Source organism: Haemaphysalis longicornis, unplaced genomic scaffold, assembly GCF_048455015.1.
Source record: "Haemaphysalis longicornis isolate Haplotype H1 unplaced genomic scaffold, Haemaphysalis longicornis Haplotype H1 scaffold_12, whole genome shotgun sequence".
Classification (NCBI taxonomy): domain Eukaryota; kingdom Metazoa; phylum Arthropoda; class Arachnida; order Ixodida; family Ixodidae; genus Haemaphysalis; species Haemaphysalis longicornis.
The window spans coordinates 86,695,536-86,718,659 of NW_027526225.1; the positions used below are offsets into that span (position 1 = coordinate 86,695,536).

Here is a 23,124-nt window from a genome sequence, read left to right on the forward strand (position 1 = left end):
ATAGATAGATAGATAGATAGATAGATAGATAGATAGATAGATAGATAGATAGATGGATGGATGGATGGATGGATGGATGGTTGGATGGATGGATGGATGGATGGATGGATGGATAGATAGATAGATAGATAGATAGATAGATAGATAGATAGATAGATAGATAGATAGATAGATAGATAGATAGATAGATAGATAGATAGATAGCTTGTGAGGTTTAACACACCGAAGCCACACCATGGCGATAAGGCACGCGGTAGTGGAGGGCTCCGGAATTACTTTGACCGCCTGTAGAGTTCTTTAACGTGCGCCGAAACCTTGAGACATGGATGTTTTCCCTTTTCGCCTACAACTAAAAAGCTGTCACCGCGGGTGGGATCGAACCCACGTTTTTGGGCTCAGCAGCACGAAGCTTTAGCCACGGAACCAGCGCTGCGGGGCTTAGTGCCTTGCTTTGATTGTGAGGTTGACGTAGTTTGTATGCCGTCATGACTTTCTTGCCCTTTGCGGCGCTGGTGTCGATTTTCAAGCTTGATAAAAGTCAACATTGAAATCATAAGCAGCTCCACGTGCTCAAGCATAAATAATGCGTTTCGTCGTCTGATGGCCTAAAATCAAGGTCGTCCGAACGAACACCCAACGTTCAAGTGCCCGAATGTTCGGTTACTGGGCTTGGCCCAAGCGCGCATAGCCCATTCTGAGTTTAAAGTCATTACTTTTTCTCCCTACCCGCTTCCCTCTGAAGCTGAGTTCGCTTTTCCTATTTGTATTTTGTATTAAGGCCCGTTCACACTTGCGACTGGAGTGATAGAAGCGACGTGATTTCCGTCGTGTTTGCGGTCGCCCAGCGATCGCTTTTGTCGTTTGGTCTCAAACAATTTTTGTCACCGCGACGAGATCGCGTCGCTTTTGTCGAAACTTTGAACGGGCCTTTACTTCCAGAGCTGCTATCCGCGCAGACCGTGGCGCGATGTTCTCACAATTCATTGGCTTCCATGGCCCGGAAGCTGTGTGGTTTAGCAGCGTGAGCTAAAATGGCCGAGATTGAGCTGTTTCGCGTGGCTCCTGGAGAGCCGCGCTGCGCATGCGTGAAGAGAAGTGACGTCACAGGGCGCACATAACGTTGCTCGCAGCCCGGCATCTCTCACACACCCCACGCGCCCAGCGTCTTCGCCGGCCTCCGTTCCGCACGTGGCGGCCCGGTCAACTTGATCATCATGCGAGGAATGGCCGGGTGTGGAACCGATGGCTCGTGCGTCGCAGCAACACCGGCGTGCGCCTGTGGACCCAGCTTAGGTCTGGGCGATTGGTGACGCTACGCCGGAGCCGCTTGATAAATATACATGTGTCACATAATGCGTATACCGTGTGTGTGTCATTGAAGCAGCAATAAGCATGATAATCAAGCTAATCCTAGACAACCAGGAAAGCTAAGTATAACCAGCCTAAACGTAGCTCACGCTACGTACATCCTGGCATAGCTTAGCTAAGCCGCTGCTAATTTTTGTTGGTCATGTTCTAATTGCGAATTTAAAGAAGTTCATAGAACCTCACAGAATTTTCGCTACCTGGAACCGTCCGAAAGTGGTGTTGTGGAATTCCCGGGAACTTCGTGTTACATTTTGTTGTGTTCTTCTAGTGGCACTTTAATGCAGACCGACAGCAAAACGTGTTCATAGTGTGTTAATGTCCTTAACTTCCAAGCCACACTTTTAAGGATTTAAGCCCGAACTCAAGAATGGCACAGAAAACGGGGTCAGTTTCAAGTCGGAGGCGGTCTCCATCCAGAATATGCCTATTGTATCATTCGTTCCTAAAACAGCCATCTTTTGCAACCAAGCTTACACAGTGGCAGTTGCTTTATTAATGAATCCCGCAAAATAGGCAATCTTGTTGTCTAAACAAATATAGACCTTTGTCCCTCACAGGGAGGTTGTTACACGTTGGATCACGTAGGCACGTTCATCGAAGAGCGGACTCGTACGTGCACCCTGAACGCTGGGTCTACACTGCCTGGTGGTGCCCCCTGTGACATAAGACGTTAAAGCAAAGGGAAGATATCCGCCGATCGACCAAACGATTATGCAACTGACCTGACGCCACGCTTTCTTAGAGTTCAACCTTTCCCCTATGCCTTGCTCTTACATCACTGTTTCTTCGTCTCTTTCTTCTTAATATCTTCGGCAACTTCGTTACTTCCATCCTTTTTTCCTCTCTCGCCTTTCTATTGTCGCTACGCTCACACAGAGGCAATTTTGCTTATGCGCATGTAGAGAGACACAGAGAAAAAATATCTTGATGAGCACACGTGCAACCTCGTGCAGAGCACAACAATAAAGGACGAGCTATTGCAGAGCCATTATAGGTGCGTATAAGCACGGCTCTCCCTTTGGAGTTGTGGTGGGACGCCGTAATTTCCTAATGCAGCTTCTTTATGCACTGCTGAGACGCCTTCGTTTGCTTTATACCCTTCTTTTGAGGCGGCTTCTTTTGTTTTTTATGTCCCTTGGTCCAATGCGCCGACTCGAGGAATGAGGACGAAGCACATGTGCGTAGAAAAACGCGTTTCCGCTCGCGTTTTTTTTTTTTTTTTTTCTTTCCAAACCTATTCCTGTGTACAGTCGAACCGGTTCGGCTGCCGAACAGGTTTCCGGAAAAGGAAAACGCGTGCGAAAACGCTTTGTTACCCGCAAATATCACCCTCAGCGCCCTACATTTGGGTACAACTTAGTAACACAGAGTATCGCAGTAGCGCAGAGTAACATCCGGCTGCTGTGTCTCATGCACCGCAGCCGGATGTTACTCTGCGCGCCACAAGTAGTGCGTTACTGGGAATATTTTGTACATGGCACGAGCCGTTTCCGTGATTTTTGGAATTAATAATGTTATAAATCGCTGCAGCGATGATAAACAAACTGCGTATGACAAGGCGTCTGATATCACGCATTGATAGCAATCTCCTTTCAAAATGCGCGCGCCCGTTGACATCCGGGTCCGTCGCTTAGGCGGAGTGATACCGTACATGAGCTATTGCTGTTCTTAACTTGTTAACGAGTGTACCAACCGACATCATCCTATTGCACACGGCACACTTCCGCTCCGAGGCCCGCGCGCCGGCGCTCCGCTCAGATGGCTTCGCCGGGGCGCCCATGCTGTCACACGGCCGCTTACAGCCTGCTGTGCTTACGCAGAAAGAAGATAAAAAACAGTCTATTTTGTGAACCAATAAGCCTAAACCATAGTTTATTTGAGGTATTGATAAGCTGAATTGAGTTTATTTGAAACGGTTACTGCAGTTTTCGTCGGCCATCTGTAAATTATTTTTTACGCAGCCATACACGGAAGTACTTTATTCAACCTTCGATTTCATGTTACCGTTGACTGCGTGCTCGTCATACAGATAACATTACAGCAATGCCAGTACTCGATCATGTCAGAAAGTATGTACAGGGACATACAAAAGTTTCGAGATAAAGAGGGGCAAATACATAGCACGGGTGGCTGGTAAATGCACGGCGAAGAATTTTCGACTTAACCGATATTTAGAGAAATGCTAGTTCGAGTTAACGCGAGTTTATTCTTTATACCTTTACGTCAAGCCTACCTTATGTGTAGGGCAACCATCGTAGCGGTCTAAAATCGTCATGTGCGTCTTTACAGCGGAGAAGTACATAGCTAGGATCGCAGGATTTTTCGGGTCCGCTATCAAAAGCCCACCCACAAACAAAATATGAAATTGTGGTGGTCACAGCGTATGCATGTCCAGAAACACCCAAGTGTGGTGTCGACAAGTTATTGGACATTTCAAAAAACAACACAAGGAATGATTAACTACGTTTGTTCTACAAGTGTTTGCTTTGAAGTGACACACGCCCCAATCCCAGTATACCTCAACTACTCAACAACGGGCATGTATAGTTTTAATTGTGTCAAAAATTTTTAAGGCTGCAACGGAACCAACCTGTGTATATCACAGTAGTCTCAAAGCTATTATTGCTACCATGAGAAATGAGAACCTTCTGTAATATAATGGATATGTTCCTATTGCCATGTTTTTAGACATTAAATCGGCATTTGATTCAGTTTTTCATGACGCCATTCTGACATCCCTTGCTGCTCTTGGGTTTGGTGGAAGACTTTACGTTTGGATTTCAAGTTACCTGCAAGGGCGACAACTTTTCATGTCCACGCCGGATGGCCCAACTTCCTACTATACTATAGAAAAAGGAGTACCTCAAGGAGCCGTCTTGAGCCCTCTGCTATTTAACCTTACTCTTATCCACCTAAAGCGAGTACTCGCACCTGGTGTCCATGTCACACTTTATGCGGACGATATCTGCATCTGGAGTGCGTCGCGATCGCGTCGTACCACGCAGCAAAGGCTACAGAAAGCTCTCGCAAAAATATCTGCGTACCTTTCACCGAGAGGACTGCATTTATCTACCGAGAAAAGTGTCGCCATTGCTTTCACTCGCAAGCACATGAAACGATATCCACTTGTTCTCGGTGGCCGCATCTGCAATATGTGCGAACCCACAGATTCCTCGGAATTTTAATAGACCGGAATCTTTCCTGGGGTCCTGAAGTGAAGAAACTCCGTACAAAAATCATCGCCATCTCAAAAATCCTGGGGTATCTCGCCGGCATTCGCTGGGGCAGTGACTGTCGCTCTATGGTACTGCTTTGCAAAGCCTATGTCGACGGTCTATTGCGTTACAGCCTCCCTGTCCTCCAGAAGCTCCCGCCCACAAGCAGAAAGCAGCTAGATGCGGCCAGAAACAACTCCCTCCGCATCTGCCTCGGCCTCCCGAAAGGGTCGTCGTGCCTAGGTACGATCGCCGAATCTGGCTGTCTGCCTCTGGAAGTTATTCGACTCCAGGAGACTGTGCGAATACATCTGCGACATCGGCTGCACGCCAAGAGCCGTATACTAACACGCATGGTTGAAGATGGTAATTCGAGTTTCGGGCAAACACTCAGGACATTAAGTCTTTTTGTTCCCTCCCAGGCACCAAAAGCAATGCCGTCTAATTGTCCACCCTGGACCCTCTCGCCCCTACATGTCAGATGCAGCATCCCCGGAATCGACTCCAAAAAGAGCCTGCCTCAAAGCGTACTCTTACAATTAACACTTCACCATATCAGCTGGCTGTACTCTGACGCAAACCACATCTTCACAGATGGCTCCTGCACACCTGAGCGCAGTTCCTCCGGAATATTTATTCCCTCTACTGGCCAGACGTTCTCCTATCGCCTCGAGCGTGCGACATCATCGATGACCGCCGAGCTTCACGCCATCAAGGAAGCTATACGCTACATTTTACGCTAGCAGCCAAAGCAATGGACTGTTTTCACAGACTCGAAGGCGGCTCTCCAAAACCTGCGACGCAGCTACTGTTTCACCCTACATGAACATGCCTCTCGCAACATCACATACCTGCACCACCTTGCCAACGACGCTGGACACCGTATAACGTTTCAGTGGCTTCCCGGTCACTGTGGTGTTTTTGGAAATGAGAATGCGGACGAAGCTGCTCGCAGGGGCCTGGAAATGCGCAATGTGAGGAAGATTTTTTTCACTAAGCGTGATGCCACAACTATGGCGAAGGAGCTTGTTTTAATGGAACGGAACCGCCTCTGGTCCCTTCCAGATCACCACCATGCCTTCCTACGCTACATAGACCCTGAGCTCAGGATGAGGCTGCCAGAGGTACTTCCGCGCCGATTAGAGACATTATATCACCGACTTCGTCTCAACGCAGCGCTTACGAAGGCATACCTTTTTCGACTTGGTGTCACCACAAACCCTTACTGCGACAACTGCGGGTCACCGGAAACCGTGAAGCATTTGCTGCTGGAATGCTCTGCATACGTACACGCAAGATGCAGTCTTGCGCAGAAACTAGAGCGCCTCAGCCCAGGACCAATGACCTTGAAAGTACTTCTTGGTCCATGGCCATCTCCACAAGCTCAACGCAAAGTACTGGATGCGTTGTTCGACTATCTGGACGAGATTGGCGTCACTGCAGTGATTTAGAGTTTAGAAGACAGACTTTGTATTCTTACTACTCACAAACTGAGTGTCATTTTCTTGTTATTTTTCTGTCTTCTTTTATTTCTTCTCTTTCTTCCTCTTTCTTCTGCCCTGTAATCTATGGGGCCTTTTCTTTCCCCCTCCCCCTTCCTCCACCGAGTAGCATGTCGGTGTCGCAATTCCGGCAAACATCTCGGCCTTCTTTTCTAATAAAGAGCCTTCTCTCTCTCTCTCTTTCTGTGATGTGCTACATTTTTGTTGGTCACATACCTTCGCAGAGTGTAATGACACAATTCGTTATTTTTAATTCCTCCCAAAAGGCTACCATTTTGAACGCACCACGAGGAAAGGAAATATATAGTGCGAAGTTTAGTGAGGAGCCGCACCTTCCTGAACCCACGTGTAAGCACTACAAACGTATTACTGATGTACCCGCATACGCTACATAGTCCTAGAGCTTTAGCAGTAGGGCAGACGAATGCTGTGTATCTTTGCTACCGCTTTTTGTCGCTTGTGGCAATTGAATGAAAGAGTCAACAGCGTTTCTTTTTCCTCTTATTAGGCCGAATCATCAACTTGTCGCGCAGGAACAATCACAGGCTTGCCTCTGGTGAGTAAGTGCATGGCAAAGTAAAGAGCGCTCATAACAAGTGTCGCGGCGAGGCACACGTACGCTAGCACCACGGGGTCCTCCTCGATGAACGGTCCCACTAACAGAGGCGGCGCCATAGTCGCCAAAGCCGCTCCAACAGTCACCGCCGACATCATCTTTCCGGTCACAAGCAGAAACTGCACCGCGTACGAGACACCTGTACCGTACGCCGCTGCCAGCGACACGCCGGCCACGCCGGACAAGGTCCACAGCCAGGCCGAAGAAGAGGAGCCGAAAAAGACTAGGAGGGTAAAGGTACCCACTAGAAGTACCTGGCAGGTGAGTAGGATGCAGGAAGGGCTTGCAAGAAGGGACCAGAAGGCCGAGCCTATCCTGGCTATCGTGAAGGTGCAGAAGAAACAGGACGTCAGATAGGCTGCCTGGGACTTCGTCATCCTGAGGTCGCTGTTGACGGCGTAGGTTGGTAGCATCTGTCCGTAAGCGCACTCGAGGACCCCGCTCATCATGACGTAGAGACCAACGAGCAGCATGAGGCTACGCGAAAACCAGCGTTGGTGGTCAGTGGTCTGGTTAGCCGTCTCTCCGGAAGGAACTGGTGGTTTGCTGTCTGAGCGGTCGATGAGGTACGCTGTGAACATGAAAGCAGCCACTAAGGCGTTGAAGGCGGAGACAATGCCGAAGGCGTATGCGAGTTGCGGAGGCCTGAACGTTCTACTGTCTACGCGGAGGCGTGGGTCGTCCACGTGGTACTGTTCTTCGTCTAGGACTGCGTCGCTAATATGTGCCCAAGGAAAGGCGACGGTGTCTGACGTCGCCGTTACGTTGCTGGTAGCTGAGACGTTGAGCGACAGGAAAGGCTCGGTGATAAAAGGCGCGATCAAGGCTCCCATGCCGAAGGCGAAATGATAGACTTGCATGGCCGGGCCGCAGTTGGAAGGCCACAAGTTGACAAGCCAAATGTTAGCACCTGCAAAGGCGAATCAATCAATCAATAAATCAGTGATGCAGCAATAAATGTGAAAATTTAGATGAAAATGCGATTACTGCGTGGCATCAGGTTACGTGCCTTTTTTGTACAGTCGATTTATTTATTTATTTATTTATTTATTTATTTATTTATTTATTTATTTATTTATTTATTTATTTATTTATTTATTTCAATACTCTCAATGCCCCGAAAGGCGTTACAGAGAGCAGTGGGATTGTTATACCGTGAAAGGTATGGTCGTCTTAAATGAAACAGGATCAGGGTTTTTGGCAATGGAGGCGGAGAGGCTGTAGAAATTGAAACGTAAATTCGTCCGGCAATTGGGGACTGCAACTTTTAATCGGTGGTCAAAGCATGGGGAAATGCAAGATGGAGGTGAAACACTGTCATTTTTAATGTCCGGGTTAGCGTAGAATATTTTGTGCAAAAGGCTTCGCACATACATACATTAGCGTGCAAAACAAGCTTTTCTTGATCCTAGCGTTACGTCAAAGGTGAGGGCTCCTCACATTGAAGCCGAGTGATCGAGTGGCTGAGTGAGTGAGTGTGTGATAGCTTCCATGCATGAGTGTAAGTTGTTCGAGAAGGAGGGAAAAGCGGCGTCAGTGCACCTGTGTCGAGGGCACCCGTTGCAAAGCCGCCCACGACGGAGGGGACGTGAGCGTAGACGAGCCGCCCGCACAGCGGTGTGGCCAGGACTCCTCCGCACATGGCCAAACACAGCGCTACGCTCAGCACCTGGGTGTGGTACGCATCGTAGAGACGGCCCCCTGCGGGAACGAAGAAAATAATCGATGCACACAACTACGCACACACCCGTACATGCGCATACATACTACACACGTACACCCGGCGTCAAAATAAGCCGGGGCACGCGAGCACGTGGCAAATTGCATTGGCGCGACATCTGACGTTGCACTTCTGGTGTCGAGACACCGATGTGCGCGTGCGCGTCCAACCACGCTCCTTAGCCTGTCTTTTACTTCGCTTCAAACGGTAGCGCTGATCACATTCAGAGCTTGGTGCCAGGGGTCACTTTCTTTGCTCAACATGTCTTGCTCGTACAGGCTTCAGCGGCCGAGGGTGAGAGTGAAGATGCGTTGCTCGCCCTGCCCTGCTATGACAGATAACTAATATTGCCCGTCTCGCGATGGCAAAATTGTGTCCCACATATGGTCTCCCACTTCGGTATTTCTAACAGCGACGCTGTTCTTGGGCTGGGCTTGACTACAGCGGCAGCCTGTCCTTGTATCGTTTTACGCTCCCTTCGGAGTTCCCGGCAAAGCGTCTGTGTTTACAGAAAAAGCCGACTTTATGAAGATCGGCGGAAGCTTGGTCTTTGCACTGCCTGTTGCGCAGCGAAGCATGGAAATCTACGGAAGGAGTATGATTAAAGAAAACGGCTTTAACTCATGTTTCATTAAATGTATCCAAAAAGAAATTCTATAAAACTATACAGATAGGACGATTATACCGCTATACCGAGTTTCGTTTACTTGTCGTAATCAGGTAGTGAAGTTGTAAATGTTGGAGAATTAGTTTGTTGTCATTATACCGCAACCTACGGAGAGAGATGCCATGTATTCGATTAGGATGACCATTCATATTGTGCTTAGGATGGAAGGTGTATTGGTCTTCCACTCTGTGAAGAAGGATGACCATCAAAGCTGCGGAGCCGAGCCTCAACGTGAGCTTTGACTGGGTCCAAGGGGAGCACGAAGCAAAACACGTTTGTTTGTAATTTTCGATTCAGCATAGTTCCTGGTTAATTGACTGAATGAACTTTTGATTAACTAGAGTTTTCTTCCGGTGGAAAAACACGGGGCTGTCCGTTTTCCTGCCGTACAATCCTATATCTACTGACAGCGGACGAGAATTTCGCAAATTTACAATTTTTACAACCATGCTATTTTGAAAAATATAAAACCCGGCTTTGTGTTAGATTCGTCTTAGCGGCTAATTGTCATATAATTTGTTTCGGTATGGTTTCAATGAAACAAGCGTTAGAGCAACTTTATTCCCTCCGAAGATTGACCTTATTAACTGTTCAACAGTCGATGTGGGAAAGCCATCTTACAAAGATAAAGATTACAACGATCCCCGTAATGTCTGCTTCACCTCCTAACACAAATGAATTGCCGGGAAGACATTTTAAGAAACAGCCCTTTGGCGCCCTTCTCTGGGCTCAGCCGCATCGGCGTCGTCGTGACCGAGCGAACGATGGGAAGTCCGACGAGTGAAGGAAAGCAAAGGAGGAGAATGTCGTGAAATTGGGAGGGGAGTAGGTTCGCCGTGGTGACGCGAGCCAGCGCGCTCCGAAAGTGTGCGGTGGGGGAAGGGAAGGGGCAGTATGCTGTGCCCGCATGAGGCGCCCGACGCATGGAGAAAACGTGAGGTGGGCGTTCACGTGGCAATGATGTGCGTTCGCTTAATGCTATGTTCAGACTAAATACGTAATAGCCGTGTCGTGCGCTATGGACGTAAAAAAACGGCGTTTTACACAGTTCGGTTGGCTGAGACGTCAAATGACGTCATTACTTAAAAGAAATTACGGCAATTGCGACACCACTGTGAACCCGGCCTAAGACGCTGTTCTTGTCTAGATCTTGTCTACATTCTTGTCTACATTGCTCTATTACGGGAGACGATCTGCTGGATCCTAGCCATAGACAGCTTTCCTGCAAAAAAGAATGCAGTCTTTAAAACTAAGATAGCAGTCCCTTTTCCATGTATCCTTTGTCAGAGCAGCGCAGAGCGAGCAACGCATCTTCACCCTCGCCCTCGGCCGCTGAAGCGTGTGCGAGCAAGAGAGGTTGCCCAAAGAAAGTGGCCCCTGCCGCCAAGCGCTGAATGGGACAAGCGTTGCCGTCTGAAGCGAACGAAAAGACAGGCTAGCGAGCGTGGTGGGACGCGCACGCGCACATCGGTGTCTCGACACCAGATGTGCAACGTCAGATGTCGCAACTTGAAAAAGGCGCTTAAAAAATACACAACACGAGCACGAAGAAGGACGGGACGGATGCGCATCCGTCCCGTCCTTCTTCGTGCTCGTGTTGTGTATTTTTTAAGCGCCTTTTTCAAGTTGAGACATGCACCAACTAGCCCAACAACGTACTTTACTGTCAGATGTCGCGGCGATGCATTTTGCCACGCGCTCGCGTGCCCCGGCTTATTTTGACGCCGGGTGTACGTACATGCATGCACACATACATGCATACACACATACGCACCGATACATACATACACACACACGTACATACATACATACATACATACACACACACATACATACATACATACATACATACATACATACATACATACATACATACATACATACATACATACATACATACATACATACATACATACATACATACATACATACATACATACATACATACATACATACATACATACATACATACATACATACATACATACATACATACATACATACATACATACATACATACATACATACATACATACATACATACATACATACATACATACATACATACATACATACATACATACATACATACATACATACATACATACATACATACATACATACATACATACATACATACATACATACATACATACATACATACATACATACATACATACATACATACATACATACATACATACATACATACATACATACATACATACATACATACATACATACATACATACATACATACATACATACATACATAGAGTAGTAGAACTTTGAAGATGGTAGAGAACACAAGAGAAGAAAAACTTCGAACAAGGTAAAAGCACGATTGTGGCCTACGTTTCAGCAAAGAGAACTTGTTTTCCTCGGGGCAATCTCTCGCCTGGCAGGCACGGTTTATATAGGGGTAGCACCCCAGGTGAAAGGAGAGGGAAAGATGGAAGGGAAATTGAGCAAGCTGATTGGTTTGGGAGTGTGTCGGGGGAGAGATTGAGGGGCCAAGAAGGTTGTCTAGTTTAAGCCGCGAAGTAGGTCACACGGAAGTCAGCTGGTGGTTGATATTCGTGGAATTTTTGGAGAGAAAGGATGAGAGGGTGTTTATTGACCCGCTGCGGGGTATAGGGAAAGCATCTCAGAACCGCCGGAAGCAGACCAGGCGGTGAGGGTGGGGTCCTTATCAGAAAAACTATCTGCAAGCCTCAGGTCAAAAGAAAAGATAGAGACGGGGGGAAACTAACTAGGTCAAGGAAAAAAGAAAACAAAAGGAGAAAAAAAAACAGGGAGGGAAACCACATAAACCCACACACAAAAGAAAAAGCAATGACCCGGCAACTGAAATGGCACGTGTCACCTACGGCAACATTCCTGGAACAGGCCTGTCCTGAAACTCAAAAGCGAGAAGATAAAGTTAGGTGACGTATGGGGCACAGGACCACGCGGAGTGAAAAAAAAAAAGAGAAATAAAATAAATAAAATTGAATTCCAAAAGCAAAGGTTGGGGGATGAGGGCGGGTATTAAGCTAGACGCTAAGGAATGAAAAAAAAAAGAAATTAGGTGACTAGGTACAGAGCAGAGTGAACGGTCATAGTCTTTGGATGAGGTATATGCACGAAAATGCCTAATGCTGTATTCCCGGTGAATATCGCAAGGATTCCAAGTTGCCCTTAAACGCATTAATTCCAGCAGGTTCCATGGAGTTGAATTTGTGAATTAAGTAAGATTCTCGGTATTTCCTGTCCCTAGGAGACTTAAAATTTGACTCAAGTATATATAACTTAAGGTCATCAAAATTGTGGCCTGGTTGGTTGAAATGCTGCGGTACAGCTATGGAGGATTTGCTAAGAGTATCTGCCCGGTGACCATTAAGCCGTAGGCTCATAGGTTGACTCGTTTCGCCTATATACTGTTTGTGGCACATTGAGCATTCCAACCTATACACAATGTTGGATGAAGTGCACGTAAAACTTGAATTAATCTTGTGGACATAATTACTGGCTGTGCTTTTTACAACGCAGTCTGTTTGCAGGTGCCTACAAGTCTTGCATCTGGGGCGGGAGCAGCTGGCTATGACTGGTTGCTTTGAAGGCCCTGCTTTAGCATGCACTAAAATATCTTTTAGATTCCTGTTTCTCCGGTAGGTAACCCTTGGTGCTTCCGGGAAAGTCTTTTTAAGTCGGTCGTTACTGGCTAAAATGGGGTAGTACTTCCGCAATATAGAGGGCGTTTGAAAATTTAGTCATTAGGGCAGGTGGCCTGGCGCTTTCGTTTTGCCGCTGTTTGTTGAGAACGTCATCCCTTTTGAGATTAGACACACGTTGGTACGCCTGATCGAGCGAGCTTTTGGGGTGGTTCCTGTTCATAAGGGTGGTCTTGAGTTCGTCTAGGTGCTCTACGTAGTCACTGTCATCACTGCATACTCTTCTAAGCCTGGTGGCTTGTCCTACAAAGATCCCTTGTTTGCTGTGTCTGGGGTGATGGCTTTTATAATCTAGGTACTGCTGCCTGTCTGTTGGCTTTCTAAAAAGCGTGGTTTTAAGTTTACCGTTGTCTAGAATGACGGTAGTATTTAGGAAGTTCACTTCTTTTTCAGAATACTGGCAGGAGAATTTAATAGTCGGATGCGAAGAATTGAGATGGGATATAAACGTTTCTAGAGTCGCGCGACCGTGTTCCCAAATCATGAAGATGTCGTCTATGTAGCGGAGGTAAACCTGAGGTTTATGCGGAAAAGAGCTTAATAGGGTAGCTTCAAGTTGCCCCATGAAAATGTTGGCATAGGTCGGTGCGAATGGAGTACCCATGCTAGTTCCAAAAACTTGCAAAAAGTAAGAAGAGTCAAATTCAAAATAATTGAGAGTTAGAACTAGTTTTAACAAAGTTATGTACACTTCTAGTGCATGTTGGTGCGGGTTCACTGATAGAGATTTTGAAATCACTTCAATTCCTTCGGCGAACGGAATGTTTGTATACAATGCAGCCACGTCAAGAGTAACAAGGAGGGTTCCACTGGGTAGGCGCCCGCCCATATTTATCTCTTCTACTATGCGGAGGAAGTGGGGGGTGTCCTGAACGAATGAAGGAAGAAGAGCCGGAATGTCGGATAGGTGATGATTCAGAAACAGAGATAGTGCTTCGGTTGGGGTATTGTTATTCGAAACTATGGGTCTGCCAGGAATGTCGGCAGAGAACAATAATTCTACGGGGACTTTATGGACTTTTGGGAGGAGGTAAAAACGTCCTGCATGCTTATTATTCGGTTTCATGAAATTTAAGTCAGTAGTCGTTATTAATTCTCTAGATCGTAGATCTGTGAGTCTCTGAAGGATTTTTAAGCTGTATTCCTGGCTCGGATCGTTATCTAAGGGCTTGTAGTGGCAAGGGTTATTGAGCTGCCTATAAGCTTCATCTTTGTATTTTCCCATAGGTAAAACAACTACACTGCCACCTTTGTCGGCTGGCTTTATGACTATGTCGGTTCTGGCTGATAGGCAATTCAGGGTAACTTCTTCCGATACATATACATGTATATGTATACATACATACATACATACATACATACATACATACATACATACATACATACATACATACATACATACATACATACATACATACATACATACATACATACATACATACATACATACATACATACATACATACATACATACATACATACATACATACATACATACATACATACATATTGTGAGCGTTTATGGGTTTGTTGCTCGCATCAGAGGACTCATGGACTGAATTGTTATTCGCTAGTGGGACAAATCTCAACTGTACATACCCATTATAATCATCATTTGGGGATTATCATCGTCTGGGCTCGTTCAGCAAAGTCACCGAGTTCCTTTGAGCAGATTAAAAAGGCGTGCTTTAGACCTAACTTACGATTTTACCCGCCTGCTTTCGCCTTAGAAGTGGTGGAGGTACGGGGTAGCAGCGCCCCTGGTGGGGAGCCGTACCCTGTCGGTACTGGCTGGGCGCTCCCATGCAGCCGCTTCCTGTAGGCGCTCCTCCATTGCTCCCACTGAACCCGTGGTGGACCAGATGGTAATATCGGCTCCAAAGACAAACGTACGCCCCACCGCACAAACAACTACCCAAGGGTCACGATAGAATACTTCGTGCCCTGCAAACTAATACTTACCCCCACCCTAGCAGAAACCACCACATAGCCCCCACCCTGTATCCCCGTTTGTGCCGCTTCTGCGGGGAGTTTGGAACACTTTTTCACATGGTCGGCGGCTGTACACAAAGCCCACTTGACCCGCCCAATCCCTTCCACACCTATGAGCTTTGGGAGAGCGCCTTGGCCAGCTCTTCCCTCGACGTCCAGCGCAAGTTGGTGGAGAGGGCAGAAGACGCGGCCCGTGCCAATGGACTCCTGGAATGAGGAGGCCACCCTAAGGACTCTTTAATAAGAAACAATAAACATGTTTAGTCTCTCTCTCTCTCTCCCATGCAGCCCTGGTTGCTGTACGGGGGCGCCGCCGATGACATCTGTTATGCCGAGGCCTGCTGGGGGCTGGGGCCTGTGGGAGGGGTGGCAGACGGGCCCCAGACGAAAGCAGACGGGAACAATCAAACGGTAGGCCTAGAGTACGCCTCTTTAATCGGCTCACAGGGAACTCGCCGACTTTGCAGAATGAGCAAAGACGATGATGATAAGCCCCAAATGAGGATTATGATGAGTATGTACAGGTGAGAGATTGGTCCCACTAGCGCATAACAATTAATTCAGTCCATGAGTCCTCTGATGCGACCAACACACCCATAAACGCTCACAATTTATACATACATACATGCATGCATGCATACATACATAACTGCATGCGTACATACACACATTCATGCATAGATAAGTGCATACATCCATGCATACCTAAATAAATACATGCATACATACATACATACATACATACATACATACATACATACATACATACATACATACATACATACATACACACACATATCCATGTAGAGAGGGAGGATGAGGGAGATGGGAATTGCTGTTGCTGCTTGTCACTTGAATAGACGAAGCGTACAGGACAAGCCGAAAGTAAAGAAGAAATTTTATTAATTTTAAATTATAAGTAATTTATTAAATTATAGTAATTATTAATAATAATGTAGAAGTTATTAAGTAAATTATTTGATTTATTAAATAATAAATGTATTAAATTTCTTGCTTTTGCAAACAGTTGCAATTACCCTCTTCCGCACCCCCCCCCCCCCCTTTTCACTTTCAGCTCCCCTCAATTTCGTAAGTTTTGCAACAAACACCAATGGCTACCCACCAACGAAGCTGCCCACGAGAGTCCCGATGCCGCGCGTCGTCACCAGTTGAGCTACGGTTTCGACGTTGGTGCAATACAGGCCAGCGAGGTCGAGCAAAGCCACGCCGGTCATCGAAAAGAAGAGGCCCTGCGTAGAAGACCAATGGTCTCTTCACTGGGCGTGAACCGCAGGTGCGAGATTGGAAGAAACTTAAAGGCAGCCGTGGTATTGCCCATTTTCGAAAACGAGAGCCGATAAACGAAAGGCATAATTAAGGCATTAGAAAAAGAGGAGTGGTAGTGAGTAGAGTCACTATGGCATGGCGTGGTCAAGGAAGTGATGTGACACATCGTTGCGCCCAGTTTGTGCAAGCTATTGCTAGGCGTGTTCTCCACAACTGAGAAAAACTAGCAAATTTACAAAAAAAAGTGATAGTGACGCTTTACTAAGTGAACATGGGTTACTCGTAAACGAGTGAGTGTTGCTAAATACTTTGATTAGACGATCAGGCTGCGTCAATTATAGATTATCGTGTGAAAGCAGCATGCATTTCTTTGTTGATGGCAGTGTGCCAACGCTTAAGTCCATTGAATTTCACCAGCGGCACAGGGGCTCAGGACGACATCTCTCACCCTAAAAATAATATCTCAAACCACCGTGACAAACTTCAGCGCAAGTTCCCGATTGCCACTTTTTTTTTTGCTTTGAAGGGAAGCTTATTACTCTATGTACAATCCTAGGAAATGCCTGGTAGCGTCCCTCTGACCTTGAAGCTCAGCTAAGGTCAAGCAAGCATATACGAACGATCTAAATGTATTCCGATACGTGGTTTCTGAGACAGAGGCCTATTATTGTACTCCTTCTTCATGATCGATCTTATCTGAACCATTTCTTTTCCGCGATTTTCAAGTCATCGATTTGACACAACGGAAGCCCGGTTTCACGCACGCGCCATGTGTCTAGAGGTCTTATCAGAGCTTTTCGGTCGACCAACCTGTCTATGCAGAAATGCATTAGTTTTTTTGCCGGACACCATCGGTCCCACTAAGAAAGCTTCCGTTTTAAAATGCACTTTATGAGGGGCCATTTCGAAACGTCATATAACTGAAGCTTCCCTTCACGTCAATTCCCACCTATGCGTAGGATTCGCCATTTTTTTTTTTTTTTTTTGCTTTGTACGCTTCTCTCACCAAGGTAACTTGTCGAAGTCGTCACTTTGGCTCCGGCACTCAGGAATCACGGCTATACTTCTGCGAGATAATGTTTTTTTGTACTACTTGACGAAGCTACGATCGAGGCGAAACAAAAAATACAGCTAGCGGATAATCCAACATACTTCGAAAACGCGTTGTCGTGTACCGGATGCCCACAGGCGCTGCAAATTAAACCTGCGACCTTCCGCCTGACAACGAACGGCTACAAAACAAAGGGTGAAAAAAAAAAGTATCAACCGCGTTCGTCCTAGCCGAGGTCGCATGCACGTATACTTAGAGACAACTGATGCAGTGCTAAGGAGTATTAGTTAAGGCACAACAATACCTATAGAGCCAAGCGTGCACGGTCCTTGCCTTGCAGTCAGCGAAGATATGACGTACCATTCCAGCGCTGGCGAGGCTCAGGTTAAGCGTTCGAAAAAGGCGCAGCGCTGTTTCTTTTCTAAAGCACTCCATGGCGTGTGCAGCCCTCGTTCTGACGGCGTGTAAGCAGCGTCGTCCCTCTCACGGTTTGAGGGTCTTTTTGCGCTAAACACAGGCCCCATGTTGCAAGAAGCTGTATTCCAGACGGCCAAGGTAGGTCTCTCGCGTCACAGAACGCGCTGACGCCTTATCGAATCCGACAATTCCTAGCTAAACCCTGCAGTTCCGCCATAAAATACGTCGAAACCGCTGAGCTGGCGCTTTGGTATGGACGCGCACCAGCAATTAGTGACGGCAGATAAGTTCTGTGAACCTAATAAAGGGCGGCAAACGTGGACGGCGCTTTCTGCGGCTAATGTTTCATTTATACCTGCAGGCCTGACAGCTCTTGTTCTGGTGACACAGCATTCTGCTGGTATGGCATTCGGTGTGGTAACTCATATCATCATTATCATCGTGTTTACGTCTACTGCAAGGCGAAGGCCTCTTCCATTGACTTCCAACTGATACTATCCTGAGCTACGCGAAACCATTCTTTGCCACCAACTGTTCTTAGATCCTCCCTCCATCGAGTTATCGGACTTCCCCTATCACTAGTCCTGTCTCGGTAGTCGTTCTATTACCCTGAAGGCATACTTCTCCGTATGATATGTTCAGTCCAACTCGACTCGTTTATCTTAATGTGAGCTAAGATATCGCCCACCCGCGTACGCTTCGTGATCGAGGCCGCTTGATTCTTGTCGCTAAGCGTTACTCCTAGCATGATTTTTTCCGTGTCGCTGGGTTGGGCCTAGCGACATGGAAAGTTTTCTTTCAAGATGCTTAGGAAGTCCCCAAGTTTCTGCCCTATTGGTCGTCGCTGAGAGTGCGGATTGGTTGAATATGTTTCTTTTTAGTGGCAGAGGTAGCCTACTGTTCAATATACTGTGGAGTGTTTGCCGAATGCTCTCCAGCCTGTGTATAGTAGAGCAATTCCACGGCTATCAAGTTTGAATTGGCACCCCCCAAAAAGTGCACTACAAAAGTACTTCGAGAGTACGGTGCCTGTGTCAACGCGAACTCCGAAATACAGCGCTTACGCTTTGGCGGGAACGGTGGTAGAAGTGCAAACGGATTGTGTGGGCTCCAAACGTGGCTGCGACCGCGCAAATCGCGTTTTTGTTTTCGCCAGCAAGAATATCTCTTACGTGGTTCGCTGTTTACAAATTTCACAGCGCAAGAAAGTTAGACGCCAGAAACAGGTGCTGTTATTCAAAATAATATCCTGTACACGAAATAACAGTGCGGAATACGTGTCTGCCATTGTGCTTCAAAGTAAAACGGGATTGATTGATTGTGGGGTTTAACGCGCCGACGCAACGCAGGCGATGAGGCGCGCCGTAGTGGAGGGCTCCGGATTAATTTTGACCACCTGGGTATCTTTATCGTGCGCCGAAATCTCGTACACACGGGCGTTTTTGCTTTTCGCCTCCATCAGAAAAGCGGCCGCCGCGGCCGGGAATCGAACCCGCGACCTCGTGCTCAGCAGCGCAACGCCTTAGCCACTGAGCCACCGCGGCGGGTGTAAAACGGGACGGGGACTTCTTTAAAAGCTGTTTGTAACGGTTTTATGCGCTAGTTGTTCACATTGCCGTGTTCCTATCAGCCACCACTACGTCCGGTCAACGGGCGACCACTCCTCGTCTGTCGTCTGTGCCGGCGTCACATTGCCGACATACATTTGCATGTGTGGTGCAGTGTGCAGTAACTTGAGCAATTAAAGATGGACACCTGGGTCCCGCCAAACACCATGTTCAGTGCTGCCCGCTTGGGAGATTTCTACAAGCACTGAGGTGCCTGAGAAGAAGAAAAAATGTGGCTGCCAACATTGTTGTGCAAGGGCAGCGGCCTACAGAATGGTTGGAGCTGCATAACTTAATTTTTTTTAAATATTAGAATCTTGGCAGTAATTATCCCAGCCCACACAATGCTTGAAGTTAATACATATAATTGGAGACGAATTCTGCTGGTGCAGTTAAACGTGGGTATCACGAAGTTGCCAAAAATTTACAAGTTTTCGCTACATGGAGCCTCTTGTTACATGTAGGTTCCGAGCTAAGGCTGGCGAGAATAAAACAGGAGTGAAACCAAAATGCTAGTCATTAGTGACATGTGAACTCACCCTTCAATGATTCATTTCACGGTGAAAAACTGCATGATTCGCGCATGCTGCTTTCCCAATAGCTTAATCACTACACGTCACTCCAAGGAAACAAGGTCGCTTAACCCGCTTTTCCCAAACGGAACATAAATATTACTTTTGCTCTGACATTTTTCGGTGCCTTAACGAGTTTCGAGGACTGAACTGATGCTGAAAGGACGCCTTTTCGCAAACTTGGTGCTCTTCTCCGTACTCAAAATTGGTAAGAGGTTCCATTACTGACGAACCGACATCACAGATACTAGCGGAGACGCGCGACTAACGCCGACAGGCAGGCCTAGCACCGAATAGACACCGCACTCACACGTGGAAACGCGCGGTAGGTCGTGGTGCGGGTGAAATTCGCTAAATTGGTGCATTTCTCCGGGCGATTTTTCAGAAAAAGTGCAAAAAGTAATGACTTCTCAGTGCAGCGAATTCGTTACATCAAGGTCAACGGTCGCAACGCCTTCGTTACATAAAGGCCGGAAACACATGGGTTTCAACGCGGTTAGTAATGAAAAATTGAAAAAAACTTCCTTAAATCGAGGAATTCGTTACACAGAGGTTCGTTCCGTCCAGGTTTAACTGTATATTTATTGTTTGCTACAAGCACCGAATTCGTTAAGTGACTCAGCCGTCACTGTGCCAAACAAAGGCGTGTTCTTGGTGGCCAGCTCATCGCTCAATTCCCGAACCACTGCACCATGAACGCAGAACAATGCAGTGCCATGAGAAATTAGGCGGCATGCTTTTATTGTTGTCTCCATTTCCGTGCGCTGATTTTCTTAGAGAAAGCATGATGAACTCAACAGTATGCCTTCCGAGAGCGTGCACGCGTTTCCCACGCAAGCACTGGCCGCAGCTGCAACTACGCGCCACATTGCTCTCAGCAAGACCAACACACTCCAGCTGCAGCGGCGATAATACCATAGAGAAAAAAAATTATTTCTTTCTCTATGGTAGTACTTGCAGTGCTTGCATCGCTCTGACGTCATAGCGATAAGGCAAGCATGTGAGCGAGGACATCACCTCCTGTATTTTTACAATGCCAAACGCATCAGCCCTGACCGGCCAACCAAGCCCTCTCCTACTCCGGCCACCTTCCCCAATCGGTAGCCTTCCCAGCGCTTTTGTCACGTTACCAGTTCAGCTTGGGGCGACGAGTGGTGGAGAGCGGCAAAGCAGGCAAAACATGCTCCGCCGCGGCTCTGAGCTTTCTAGCGCTGGCGCGAGCGCCATTTCTTTGACAATCTCAAACATCGGTTGCCTTGGCAACCAGGCACAAGCCGCTCTCGAAGTCAGTTACGGTTGCGTGATCCCGGTTCAGCTCGGGGCCCCACCTCGTGACATGTGGGCACTGCAGGCGTACCACTCACTCCCATTGGGAAGCGCGCTATGCGTTTGGCATTGTAAAAATACAGGAGGCGACGGCGAGTAGAGGGCCACATATCGCAGTGGGACACGCACCCTCGCTCCCGACATCTCTACTGCGCATGTCCGTGTCTTTTCCAGGGCCACTGCTGCAGGTGACGGCACCGGTATCTTCAGCTGTGCGTTCCGCGGTCCGTATTTGATTTGTCCATGACTGTACGTAAATTTTGCCTGTCCAGATAACCCTACCAACATCGTTAATAAAATTGTTTAGTTCACATTATTTGGAAGTTTGTTGCTTTGAGCAGCCTTGCGCCCTACTTTCTTCGTCACAGCAAGCACCCAATCATGCTTTCTAGACTCAGCAGCGTTGCACGCTATGTACGAAACGGACTGTATACTGATGAGTGGGCTTCGCGGTCGTTTCTGGAATGTTGGGAAAATTGGTAAAATCGCGCGCCCTTCGGAAGCAGCCGCCCGTCGGTAGCGCCAGCCACAGCGTCGTCTTGCGAATCCAGTCTTACCTTGTGCAAATCGTTATGCCGGCCTTGAGAAATTCTTTGAAGCTTAGCCTTACGGTTAGGGAATGTAAGACAGCTTCGCTGTTAACATCAGCGTTCGCGACGTTAGGTCGGTGAAGCTGGGCTCATTTTTTAAAGACTATAGGCTAGGACAACAAACAGCACCTGCCCTTGTGGTGAAGAGTAATAAAGCAAAAAACGAAAAAAGAAATCTATTGTAGATTGTATCTTAGCTTCCTCCTACCAAGGATGTGGGTTTAAATCCAGCTTTCGCTTTTTTATTATATTTTATAATTAGTTTCAATTATAATTTTCATGGCCCAGGTTAGTTTTTGGTGTTTTAAATGATTGCTTTCTTTTAGATATATGTTTTTTGGGTTAGGTTGGTTATATTAGGGAGAGCGAAGTAGTGCCCGCACGATTATTTTTTTTTTTTACAAAATCCGATTGACGTCGCTTTAGTGGTGTGCCTTGTTATGAATGAGCCCGCTGCTGGGCTTCGTTTCAATAGTCCTCGGCTGTGCGGGGAACCCTCCACTACGTGCGCCTTTCAAGCAGGCCCCTTTTGTCGGTGACTCACGCTTGCAGCAAGCTCCGACAAGCCTGGATCTCTGGCGCCTATCTATCGGCGCGATCAACCTTCGGAGGCGTGCCGACACAACAGGCCGAGACTTGCCCCAAGGACGCAAAAGCCCCGCGTCCGCTGCGGAGACTTCCTCTCTCCCCTCTCTCGGACTAAGCGTGCGCCGCTACTACCGACTGCTCACAAACTCTGGAAAGAGCGGTGTGTGTGTCTGTGCCGTTCGAGGCGTGTGCACAATCTAGAGGGAACGCTTGTTCTGACCGTTAGCACTTTGGGCATAAATTAGACACCTCCAAGCACTGTAGTTCATTCCTGTTTGAGCAGTGAATCAATGCTGTCACTCTGCTCGAGTCCTGTACTGTAACCTCGCCCGTCGAGGCATTGTTCTTTGGCTTCGGCTCATCTCTCGCTATGAAGTAAACAAGTTACGTTTTGCCTACGGCTTCTGGACTTCCTCACGCCTGCAACATTGGCTGGCCGCTCGCTTCAAACCAAGCGACCACACGTATGCCGGAGGCGACGGAACTCGGCTCGGGTCGGCCTTCCCGTACGCAGCAACGGGTTGTCAGCGGTGGGATGACAACGTCGCAACAGCCTGTGGTACCGTCGGACGGAACTTTAGACACCGCCTTAAATAAAAGGAAAGGTCAGCGGGGGAAGTAGGGAATGGAGGGTTCGGTCCTTATGTAATGACACGCTCGCATAACTTGTTTCTTTTACACAATATTGTTAAAATCAATAACTTGTACAAATTCCGATTACTAGCTGCTCTTGTATTGTTCTTCATCCGGTACGCAGAACTGTCTTCTTGCTTCAGTTGTTTTTTTGACACCTAACATCAAATGTGTTGCCACGCCCTCTTTCAACCGCGAACCTCTTTTACTTGAATAAATCTTTCACCATCACGCTAAGCCCAGGTGAATGGTCCTTACCT

At 47.3% G+C, this 23,124-nt stretch overlaps 1 protein-coding gene across 1 annotated transcript in view; it reads right to left on the reverse strand.

The window, feature by feature from the left end:
- LOC144161717 (uncharacterized) overlaps nucleotides 1–17,653 on the reverse strand; it is a 33,903-nt gene extending 16,250 nt beyond the window's left edge. Inside the window, exons 1-5 of the mRNA XM_077692333.1 lie at nucleotides 17,492–17,653; nucleotides 15,917–16,043; nucleotides 8,244–8,402; nucleotides 6,596–7,611; nucleotides 4,413–4,437 (exon numbers count right to left, since the gene is read on the reverse strand). Coding sequence (XP_077548459.1) covers nucleotides 4,413–4,437; nucleotides 6,596–7,611; nucleotides 8,244–8,402; nucleotides 15,917–16,043; nucleotides 17,492–17,566 — 1,402 coding nt within the window. The 5' untranslated portion in view covers nucleotides 17,567–17,653. The remainder of the gene's footprint in view (nucleotides 1–4,412; nucleotides 4,438–6,595; nucleotides 7,612–8,243; nucleotides 8,403–15,916; nucleotides 16,044–17,491) is intronic.
- Nucleotides 17,654–23,124: the final 5,471 nt, after the last annotated feature.